At 39.0% G+C, this 12,132-nt stretch overlaps 1 protein-coding gene across 1 annotated transcript in view; it reads right to left on the reverse strand.

Moving 5' to 3' along the window:
- FN1 (fibronectin 1) overlaps positions 1–12,132 on the reverse strand; it is a 64,687-nt gene that overhangs the window by 3,274 nt on the left and 49,281 nt on the right. The window contains 9 exon segments of the mRNA XM_037849139.1: positions 512–618; positions 1,141–1,266; positions 3,123–3,278; positions 5,515–5,653; positions 6,648–7,114; positions 8,037–8,126; positions 9,304–9,483; positions 9,714–9,803; positions 11,015–11,191. Coding sequence (XP_037705067.1) covers positions 512–618; positions 1,141–1,266; positions 3,123–3,278; positions 5,515–5,653; positions 6,648–7,114; positions 8,037–8,126; positions 9,304–9,483; positions 9,714–9,803; positions 11,015–11,191 — 1,532 coding nt within the window.

Consider the following 12,132-nt stretch of genomic DNA (forward strand, 5'->3'; position numbering starts at 1 on the left):
TATTCAATGTATGTTAATTTAGTCTATCCAACTATATCATTAAGAAGCAGGACTATTTCCATTTTCTTTCTTTGTCTCATATTTTTTAGCACAGGGCTAGATTTGTAGCAGGAACCTACCCATGAATTGAGAAAGTACAAAAAAATAGCATTTTCTTAGAGCCAGCTATTACTCAAAATATTTAACAACAGTGCCACAAGGGCACTTTCCATCAGAATGGAGCTGGGGGCCCAGGACCACACAGCATTTAACACTTTAGTTGCTGAACCATGAGTACGGCCAAGCATAGTAGACCTAGGGAAGGGCTGAGTTAGCCAGGGATGGGGAGGAGGGCTCAGGAGGCAGGGCAGCAGCTACATGCCAACAGGAAACGCAGTATTTCAACGTTTTATAAAAGGTATTGTCATACCTGTGTGTGTACCACTCAGGCAGCTTAACTCTTCAGCAGATGCACAGGAGCCTCCCCTTTCCCTTATCCAAACTGCAGGGAGCCTGGCGCCTCCAGTCTTACCTGCTGGCCTCCAAAGCATGTGCAGGAGCAAATGGCCCCAAGGTATTCCTTCTGCCACTGCTCTCCTACATGGTATGTCTTCCCATCGTCATAACACATCTTCTCATCTACAGGCAACAGTCAGACACAAAAGTGAGACTGAGAACAATAACACAGGCTTGACCACTATAAAGGGGTGAGCTCCCTTTCTGCCCTACATTTGTATCATCACAGCCAAAAGCCTACATATTTATGTGAATCATCTATAAGAGAGGTGCTGCTCTATGGATCTTGGGGTGGCATTTCCCAAAACTGAATCTAATAAACTGGAAAGGGCTCAACAGGAAAATGGAGATCATATTTTAAAAGTTGAATCTAAAGATCAATGAAGCTTCCTTGTAACACTGCACCGCAGATAACGGTCAAAATGCTCAAGTCGGAAAAGCGCCCAAGGGCCCCGTAATTACATTAAATCAGGACTCATTTTTGAAGCTTATCTCCACTTTCCCAAATCAAAAGATTAACAAACCCACTGTTGACTCCTCAAAGAGACCCAATGTCTCCAATCATTTCTGTGAATGAGAGTTACAGCCCAGAAATGAAAGTGGGAGCGCTTAATAAGGCACTAAAAATGATCTGTGATGACGTACGAGGGTCACACTTGAATTCTCCTTTTCCGTTTCCGAGACATGTGCAGCTCATCATCTGGCCATTTTCTCCTTGATGATCCCACTTCTCTCCGATTTTATAGTTGACACCATTGTCATGGCACCATTCTGTATGGGTGGGAAAAATCAAAGGCAAGGAGGTATTTTTAAAGCCACATATTTGGAAGGAGTGGCAAGGAAAAGTTAAAGATCATGATCCTCATGACTAATCACTTTTTTTGGTTAGATTTTAAACTATTATTTTTGCCATTCAACATTTTCTTGAACATTTTAAGATCCAATTGATTCCACCGTAATCCTGTCAGGCATCCAAGGAATAGTCAATGATCTTCGTTTGAATTCTCATTATTAAGGTTTAAAGTTGTGGAAAACTAGGTGGGATTAGAGTAGTCCTTTAGGAAAAGATTATGGATAAAAAAAATCACTTTTTGGATTTGCAGAGACCCTGGATACAAAGTAGGCCAATTAACCATGAAATAAAGATCAGTTGGTTTCTACAGGCTACAACCTGTTTCATATAAATGGGGAAAAAAAAGATAAACCTGTGTAAAAAAATAAAACAAAAACAAAATGATAAATCAATGGTTGTTATTCTTATGAATAAAAGACTGATCCTGAACAATATCTTAAGTCACAGTTATAACTCTTCAACTATTATATATAACTAGGATAACTTTTTAACCTCCAAGACTTATACTAACACAAAACACACTTGATAGATTTGTATAACACAATACACTAATTATTCCATTTGTATCCACAATTCAACTGTTCCTTAAACTTTAATAAAATGTATTAAATAATTATGACATCTGATCAAAGAATATGAAGTTTGAGCCACAGAAAATAATAAACTTCTAAGTTTCAATAAACTAAATAAACTTTTATCTTGGCTCCTACTCATAGAGATAAATCACATACAAACTTAAAAGTAGTTCAGTTTCAGAAGTTAACCAGCTAGTTGATGAGAAATGCTAAAACTTCCAACTCCTAAGCAATATGACATTCCTATTGCTCTGCTTTTCCATTTGTAGATGGGTCAAGCACAGTGCTTTACATTTAAAAAATGTTTTATTCTTTTATTTTGGTCTGAATTACTCCATTTCATCTATAGAAGTTAAGTAAAATACTTCGAAAATCTTAAAAAAATAAATCTCTTATGTTTTATTTTCCCAGGATATGATTTCCAGATATGTCCACAGGGGCTTATTTATAAAGCATAATGGTTAATACCTATAAAAATTAGCCAATTGTCAATAATAATGAGATCTCCTAAAAAGAAAGGACAAATGAAAGGTTTATGAATTCTGATTGTAAATCTCAAAGCATAATAAGTAATTGTTAGAATCATCTTAACTAAAAAAAAAAATTAAAAATTAAAATTTCTTTACAATTTGGAAATCAAATTTTTTCAGTTGAAGTTGATTTATCTACAAGTGGACTATTTGTACTCTCTTCTTTACATTACTTAGCAAGATTCAAGCTACCAGGTATTGTGTGTGTGTATACAACGACAGGTGTATGTTTGGTTTATGCTGAAAGAAACAGAGTATTTGTGAGAATGAATGTTCATCTCAGACCTCACACAGTTGAACTGAAGACTGATAGAAATTTAGGGTTTCTTTGTCCTTCTGATACTCTTCATTAGCACTGGCTCCAAACAGTTTGACTCCATTAACTTCTTTTAACAGAAAACTTCAAAAATTATTACTGCCATAAAACTATTTTAAATGAACAGTTGTATCCATGTACAACCCTTGAAATGAAGCAATATTCAACAAGTAAAATTTCCCATCACTTTTCTATGATGCAAAATGTTACTTTAAGTCAAACAATAGCCTGTTGTTTGCTTCATGTTTGGAGGAGCCTGCATCTGCCAAACATGCTTCCTGGGCCCATCAGTGAGAGCACATGGAACTGGAAGAGATGGGTGGAAAAGTGGATGGGCAAAGCAAGCTACTCACTAGATGAATCACATCTGAAATGACCACTGCCAAAGCCCAAGCACTGGCACGAGAGTTTAAAGCCAGATTCAGAAAGTCGCTCCCACTCTTCTCCAACGGCATAATGGGAAACGGTGTAAGGGTCAAAGCACGAGTCATCTGTAGGTTGGTTCAAACCTTCATTGACGACATGAAGAAAAACAAGGAAAAGCAAATGAGACATCGTATTCATGGTTTGGGACCACACAGAAGAAAACGGATTTATTGTATTTGATGACTTAATCTAAAACAAAAACCCCAGTAGCACTAAGAAGGATTCATCTGTCTCTATCAGTGCATCAGCAGCTCTAATAAACAATGCTTAGACATAGCAGGTGGACACTTGCTAAAAGCGTCTTAAATAAAAGCCCATCTTTCATTTGTACCATCACCAATTAAAAATGGTAAATCTACTTTACAGAACATAGAATAGATCTCAAGGAGTATACACTAGTTAAGAACTCTGGTGGGATGCAAAGGCTGACGATACCCCTCCTTCAGTATCTGAGTGACCTTGAGCTAGTTATTTCATATCTTTCTGCCTCACTTCCCTCATCAGTAATATGGAGATAATAATATTTGTACTTCCTAAGACTCTCATGTAGATTGCATGGCAGATCATGAATTCAAAGACCTGGCCCTCTACCAACACTTAGAACATGCTCATGAAATTTAAATAATTATTAAAGGCCATCTTTGGCTGATAAAGCAAGAGTTTTAGCATTTTTGTATACCATCTTAATGTTATCTTTGCTTTTATTATTGCATTTTTTGTAAAATAGTGAAAAAAGTCCTAGATTTTTACATTATCATAATGGTAGGACTACTTCACTTTATTAATAAAATTAACTGCTCCAAATAAGAGGAAGAGTGGGGTTTGGTTGACTTACGAGTAAGTAATGGAGTCATACTACTGAAGAACTTGGCTCTTTTTTGTTTTGGGAAAGCTTACTTTAAAATAGTATCTGCAAACAAAGCATGCCCCAGATAACCTCTAAAAATTATTTAAAAAAAAAAAAAAAGCAACAACAACAACAAAACAACTAACTTACTGGAAATCCCATTTGGGCTGAATGCATTTGTTTTTACAGTGCAGGAGCTAAAAGCTCAAAAGCAACAGATACTTGAAGTGCCTAATATTTTAAAAGACACCAATCATCCTGGAAGACAAGGGAGTTTGGGGGAAACTAGGAAGTCTGAAATGTTTCAAAGCCAGGAGTACCTGGTTAGAATGCAAAATATGGCTGCTGGGAATAAGAAGTTGGAAAGAAAAATTGGAAGAAGCTTAAATTGATATTAGGGATCTCAGTACTCTGAAAACAGCTGGGAGTTAAAATTCCACCCTGACTCAAGTTATGGAGAAGCAATCCTTTTAAAGAATGATGTAGAAAAACCCTGTGCACTTGAAAATTCCTTTCATGTGTCATTCTACTAGCAACACCACAAAAGGCACAAGACAGACATTACTGTGGCTGTATACTACCACAAGTATGAAATGATTCTCACAAATAAATATTCAACTGCCAATTCATTGGAATTTATATTCGTAAAATAGCACAATAATCCCTTGGATGAGGAATAAAGTCGAAATTAAGTAACTAGTCCTAAGAAGAGAGCTTGTGACTTGGTAGAAGCAGAATTTAACACTCCCTGCTTATGTGGAATAGAAAACACTTCAGTTGGAAGAGTCGGGATTCATGGTTTTGATTATTCTCTATCTCATGTTCCTTGGTGAATCTTTAGCTGCTGCAAACTGAAAAGCCAGGTGACACCCTACTGATTTAAAAGGACTTTCCAGGTGCTAAAAAAAAAAAAAAAAAGTCAATGGCCATTTAACCCATATTGAGGTTTTGTACTTATTTAATCAGAAAAAAAAAAAAAAAAAACTGAAATAACATTGCAATAAGGAAACTCTTTGGACAGAAGTGGGCTATGTGGGTATAATTTTACATTAGGAACAAACTCCAGCTGCTCCCGAAGCCTGCCAATGGGGAATTTCCTTTACTTTGGAAATCAGTTTACTTAGGAAAGGAGGACAGCAGCAAGTGAGACGAAAAGTGTCTGGGAAAAGATATAGAGCCCCTATACCAACTCACTAGCAGGGACTCAGCGTTGAACCAAATAGTATTTGAAGTCCCTTCCGGGTCTATCACTGTGTGACTCTTTGAGATTCTGTTTGGTCTGTGCATTTTGAAAAGGTACTAGGATACTATGAAGGAAAAATAACTGAATTTGAAGTTGCTCCTTTCCTTTGTGTTGATGTGTAGAATTACTTCCTAAGTTAAAACACAACCAAGGATCAGCCGGTAGAAAAACCCTTCTCTGGGGTAGTCCAGAGCAGAGGCTGCGCCGAATAGCACACGTATTCACATACCAGAGCTGCCCACGGTAACCACCTCCTCCCGAACCTTGTGCCTTCGGTGGTCTTTTAGGGCCTCCACTATGATGTTGTAGGTGGCCCCTCTGGTAAGGCCCGTCAGAGTGGCACTAGCAGAAGTTCCAGGAACTCGGAACTGCAATTATTGGGACAGCCAAGGTGAGGGAGAAAGCATTACAGTGAGGAACAGACATGGGCACCCCTATTCTGTTACCGATAATCCTCTCTGAATAAACTAATATGGAGGGAAGGTGTAGGGTTCCAACCAGTCAAGAAAAATGGAATGAAAGTGAGGGGCATCATTTCTACCTGCCAGATTTTGCTGCCGGCCATCTACCTCTTGGCTCCCTAGTTACCAGGAACCCTCAGCGATACTAGACACAACCTCCTCTTCCTCTGCTGCAGCGAGGGCTCTGTGAAGCCCACTGGAAACCCTGGTCATGTCCCCTTCACATTGAACATAAACACTGTGCTATATGGGGGATATGTTCATGGCGAACAAGGGGGCATCTGACCCCAGCATGGGTCCTTAAAACACTTTTGGCAAATCCTCAGACTCATATTTCCAAGCTCATAAATCTCCCACAGTGTAATCAGAGTTTAAAAATTCTGCACTTTCTAAATATAAGAACACAATAAAAATTGATACTGGCAAAAACAAATTAAAGAAGAGAACATTTTTGTTAGAGAATCAATCACTTAAAACAGCTGACACAGCTTCGCCTAGGTTATTTTTCCTTAGATATATTGTATTTAATGGGATTCTTCAAGGACAAATTATAAGGATGGCATTTGAGTCTTCCTCCCACTACTGTAAATTCAGGCAGAATATTTCTCTCCCTTCTCTTGCGCCATCTTTTTGTCTATATCATCAAGGAGCTTCAAATGGGTGAGAGTAACAGAAATGGTTTCATTCTCTTTACTAAATAAAAGCTAATGATACTTTCTGGGGCATCCCCCAAAGTGGCGCCATATTGAGATTAAAAATAAGAAATCAGGGCTTAATCATGCCACCTTTCAAAAGAGATCCTAGAAGTGTAGCTAGTTTACATTAGAGCTGTGGTCACTGGGCTGCCTAGCTTACTCCTTTCTGGACTGGCCAATGAGAAGTAAAGAGGAAAATTAATTACCTGCAAGGGTTCTTCATCAGTGCCAACTGGATGACATGAAATAATATACTCAGAACTTTCCTGGAATGGCGTCCAAGAGATGGTTGTCTGAGAGAGAGCTTCTTGTCCCGTAGAAGCATTTGGATTGACTCCTGGAACGTGAGGGTAGAGGTGGTAGTCTAGGTCCCCTCTGGGGACATGACCAATTTGGATCTCCTCATCTACATTCGGCAGGTATGGTCTTGGCCTATGCCTGACAGGGGTGGCCATGGTGGGTGGTGTGGTCCGTCTAAAACCATGCTCCTCAAAGATCATTTGTTGCCCAACACTAGGCTGCTGACCGGAAGTGCCAGGAAGCTGAATACCGTGTCCATTGTCATACCCGGGACTGGTGATGAAAGGGGTCTTTTGAACTGTGGAGGGAACATCCAAGATCTCTGGTCCGTGAAGATTGGGGTGTGGAAGGGTTACCAGTTGGGGAAGCTCATCTAGCCAAGAGAGGTTAGAGCCAAAAAAGCAAAGCGCGTTAGTTAAGCTCCCCGGAGTAGCAGCAGTATTCGCTATCAATTCAGGCAATGACTTTATCAATCTGATTGAAGCCCCCAGGAAAAATAGCAGTTCTCAGATCACAAAACACTTTTTTCCAGAAAGAAGTCTTTGATTTTTCTCAAAGGTTTCTTTTATAGTTTAGAAAGAAAAAAGTGTCGGTATGAATTTATCATACCCATAAAGCTTTGAACCACCGAGCCCCATGGAACTGCCTCTGCTGAAATTAAGTCTAATGGAACGGAAACAGGCAAGCTTTTTCCTCTTTTTGTCCCCCATTGGAGAAGCAAGTTGTAAGAACTAGAATCTCAGACTAATCATATCAGTGTCTGAAGTATGAGAATTACAGAGGTTTGGCTCAAGAGTTTTTCATTATTTCAAATGGTAAAAATAGATAAAAATACATATATGTTTATTTTAAAATTTTTCCTGTCAACATATATATGGCTTTTCTTAATAAACTGAAACTGGATGAAAGAGTAAGACATTATTTAGTTCTCAGTTTCAGAAACCAAATAATGAATAAACACAAATGGGAGAGATTTCTCTCTCTACTTTTTTAAAAAATGCATTTTAAGATTCAGCTGAAGGTATAGAAGAATAGCAATTGTAGAAATCTGGTTTTTACAATTTAATCTGGTGTGAAATTTTTAAAGGTGACCAGTCAGCATAAAGAAAAAAAATAAAACCAAACTCTGCACACTGTGTTAAAATTATTCCTGTTTTCAGAGTATAATATATATGTCGTGCTGTTAGAGAACAAAAGTTCCATGAGAAATGCATCAAAACATGACTTTTTTCACACTGCAAAAGTCATCATTTTAAATGACTTTCTCTCTGTTAACTGGAAGGTGCTGTTTTTACCTGTCTTTTTCCTCCCTATCAGTGGCTCACTCTTCTGGTTGTTCTTTAGGGCGATGACGTAGATTGTGTACTCGGTACCTGGTTCCAGACCTGACAGAATAAAACAGAACCATTAAGTTATGTCCATGGGCTCAGCTAGTCAGGCAGAAGTCGATGTTAACTGGCAGAGGCTACTGGGGGGAGAGTAACTCCTCTCCAGCTGGCTGTTGGTCTCCAAAAAGGTAAAACTGACATCACTTTTCTTTCATAAAACATTCAAATACTCTGCAAATGATAGCTATTTAGCAAATTAATTCTCTTACTTTTTGAATCTGACACCTGAATAAACACTTTGATGTGAACTTTTCCTGGGTATTATTTCAATGTGTGTTCTCATTTGCCTTTTTGAATTCAAGGAACTCTACCAACACTGTACACCATCAGTGAAATATTAATTTGGGAGAATTTGCTGCTGAATTAATCTCCTTAGGCCCAATAACCAGATAGCCCTCAAGGGCAGGACCAAGGAGACAAACTAAAGGAAGGCAGGCAAGAGTGGCCAGTCTTTGTGTGGTGGTGGTTGGTATCCAATTCAACTGTTTCCACATGTGCTCCAACTCTTCCCATATCTGATTACGTCTCCAACATTTCTGAAAAATCAGTGTCCCTTTAAGCTTTCTATGTGTTCCATAGGGATCTGAAAGTACAGGTGATGCCCTAGACACAGTTTAAAGATTCACTCTCTTGGACAAAAATAATGCCAGGTGCCCCTAGTCTTTCCCACCGTCATAGAGAAAGATAATTGGGCAACTCTTATTCTCCATCCCAGGCACACTCTCCAGTCTGAGTGGTTGGAATCACTTTGCCTCAAGGTCCATTCTGTGAAACTGGATGATGAGGGCAGTGGCAGGTGGCTTTCTGACAAGTCCTGCACAATCACCAGATGTAGAGGGAGAAGTCCTGCACAATCACCAGATGTAGAGGGAGCTGAGTGTGGAACCAAGATCATGATTAGCCTGTCTGCTTTGAAAAATGTCTTTTTCCAGACCAAACCGACAGGTATCTTAAGGGGCAAAATTACAGCCAACAACAACAGAAAAATGGGTTGTTATACCATTAGAAGAGTATTGGAATTATTGTGTTTTCATGAATGCACCCCTTCTGAGATGTATTAAGCCCTAGAGCTCCTACACAGAGAAGGCCTTTTGAAGTCATCAGCAATAGGGTCTCTCATTCTCATGGTCTAACACCAAAGACACATTTGAGGGTTGCTAAGAAGCAGCAATACCTGTAATTGTAGCCTCCGTGACACCGGGGCGAGGCCGAGGGACCACTTCTCTGGGAGGGGATCCAGGCTTCTCATACTTGATGATGTAGCCGGTGATCTTGGCACGGGGTGGCTGCCAGGAGACCAGCAGGGAGTTGGGTGTGGTGGCCAGGAAATGCAGGTTGGATGGTGCATCGATGGCTAACAGAAAACAAAATCAAGGCTCTAAGAAAATGAACAACCAAGAAAGCCACTCCTACACTCTTTTCCCAACGCTTAGAAACAGACTTGGGAGGATCTGAGAGATCGCGCAACTGTAAAATGATTCGCTGTTATCTATAATACAAAAATATCAGCTTCACATTTGTTTAAGTTCTCATAACTGATCAGAAGTAAGTTAAAGGCATTCCTTCTGTAGAAAGTGTGGTTACCTGTGGAGGCATCGATGATCACAGGGGAGCTCCGTGCGTTGTCATTCAGAGTGTACAGGTGGATCTTGTAGTCGGTGCCTGGTTGCAAACCTGGGGTTTAAGAAGAGATGGTTTTTATCTGTCCCTGCTTTGCTAGGAAAATTTTCAAGCTCACCTACAATTTCCATGGTTCCCCCAACATCTCATGCTTATGTAGATCATATAAGTGGTCCATGATTGAACAATAAATTAGAGCATGATATGGATATTAAATGTTGATGAGAAACATCTCTAAAAAGAAAATCACAGATGCAGCCAAAGATATTTGGTAAAATAAATTGTGAAATACAGAAAATGCTGTGTTAGAAGTTGCCCTCAAGGAAAATGAGGGGCAACCACCTATGGTGGGGACAATCAGATGCTCAGCAGTTAGTATCGGGAGCCAGAATTTTAAAGTTCAAAAAGATCTAAATTGGTCCGAACACTGAAAGACTCTAACAATTTTGATCCTTATTAAGTAGTGTTTGCTCTTTTTCATTTAATTATGCTACTTTAAAAAAAAAAATACCCATGTTAATGCTAAGAACTGTATACCACCATTTAGATTCTTTTGGTTTGAAGCATTATGTTACTGTTGTGTTTTTTTCCTTAAATAGAAAAGGGCAGTGATGAATAAAACTTGTGTCATTTCTCTGACAAACATTAGATGAAACTGCAGTTCAAGGTACAAAACTACTTCTGATCATGGTATGAAGATAACTTTTTTTGGCCACATTCTGTATGATTCCAACAATAGGACAGTGTGGAAAAGTAAAAACTATAGAGAGTGTAAAAAGATCAGTGGTTGCCATGATTGGTGATGGGGTGGGAGAAGAGATGAATAGGTGGAGTGCAGGGCATTTTTAGGACAGTGAAACTTCTGTATGAAATCATACACTGCATTAAGCATTTGTCAAAATCCACAGAACTATATATGCAAAGAGTGATCCCTTATGTAAACTATAGACTTCAGTTACTAATAACGTATCAATACGGGTTCAACAATTGTAACAAATATACCACACAAATGCAAGAGGAAACTGTATGTGCAGGGTGGGGGGTATATGGGAACTCTCTACTTTCTGTGCAATATTTCTGTAAAGCTAAAACTGCTCTAAAAATAATGCTTATTATTCAGGAGAAAAGAAACTTCAAAAATATAACTGGATCATTGCAAAAAAATTGAAAATAAATTTAATCAGTTTAAGTGGTAGAATAAAATGAGCTAGTTAACATTATGGCTAGAGGTTAACAAATCTGGCCAACGCAGTGAGTTCCCTGACCTGTGATGGTGTAGCTTCTGACATCTGGCCTGATGGTTCTCTGAATTGGAGTCTGGCCATTTGCTGGGATGGCATCAACTTGGAAGCCAGTGATGGTCTCGGTCTTGGTTCGCCAGCTAATAGTGATGGTTGTCTCCGTAGCATCCGTCACACGGGCTCTTCTTGGAGGGCTGACGTCTGCACAGAATCACAGCGAGTGGGTTAGTGCTTGGTTCATGGATGTGATGGTTTGGTATTTTAAAACATTTCCTTATTATACACTGTTGGTGATTGTATCATTTCCCCCGCAGGATGTGAATCCATTTGTAAACAGGACCTTTGAAGATGTCAATTTTAGTTAAGGTACGGAATCAATTGTGAATATGATCTTTGAAGATCTTACTTAGATGAGGCCAAATAGAATCAGAGTGGGCCTTAATCTATGGCTGGAGTCCTTATAAGAAGAAATCTAGACAGAAGCAAAGCCAGAGAATCACCCTGGGATGGAGGCAGAGACGCAAGCCAAGCAACCCATGATTGTGGCAAACCAGCAACAGAATGTTACAGACCCTGGGAGATGGCAGGGCCTGCTGACACCTTGGTTTTGGACTCCTGGCCTCCAAAATCATAAGACAACAAATTCCTGTTATTTGAGCCAAATCATTCTATGGTATTTGTCATAGCAGCCCTTGCAAACTAAGACATACATCAAACACATCCATTACAGAAAACACATGACTAATAATGTGTAGATTTTCTCTTATGGCATCCAGAGAGAAAGGTTGACAGTAATTAAGAAATGTGAAATAAACTCATCTATCATTCCTTTTCTTACTGAAAAACTGAAAAGCTTTACAAATACTACCACTGCTTCCTGGGCATGGCTTTACAGTGTCTACAAATACCTCAGTAAGTGTGAAAACAAAAGAATTAATTTACTGTAGATAAAAATATGTCATGGGTGTTAACAATAATATGGCCAGCCAGCAATAATATTTATATATTGTCTTGCTAATATTTTGCCATTTTTATGGCGCTTCATATCTTTTCTTCCAACTGGTACAATGCCATCCCTATTTTATAGATGAGGAAACCTTGACAGCTTATGTGACTTCTAAAGGAAAATAGCAAGTTACTGT

This window comes from Choloepus didactylus, chromosome 9 (assembly GCF_015220235.1).
Source record: "Choloepus didactylus isolate mChoDid1 chromosome 9, mChoDid1.pri, whole genome shotgun sequence".
Taxonomy (NCBI): domain Eukaryota; kingdom Metazoa; phylum Chordata; class Mammalia; order Pilosa; family Megalonychidae; genus Choloepus; species Choloepus didactylus.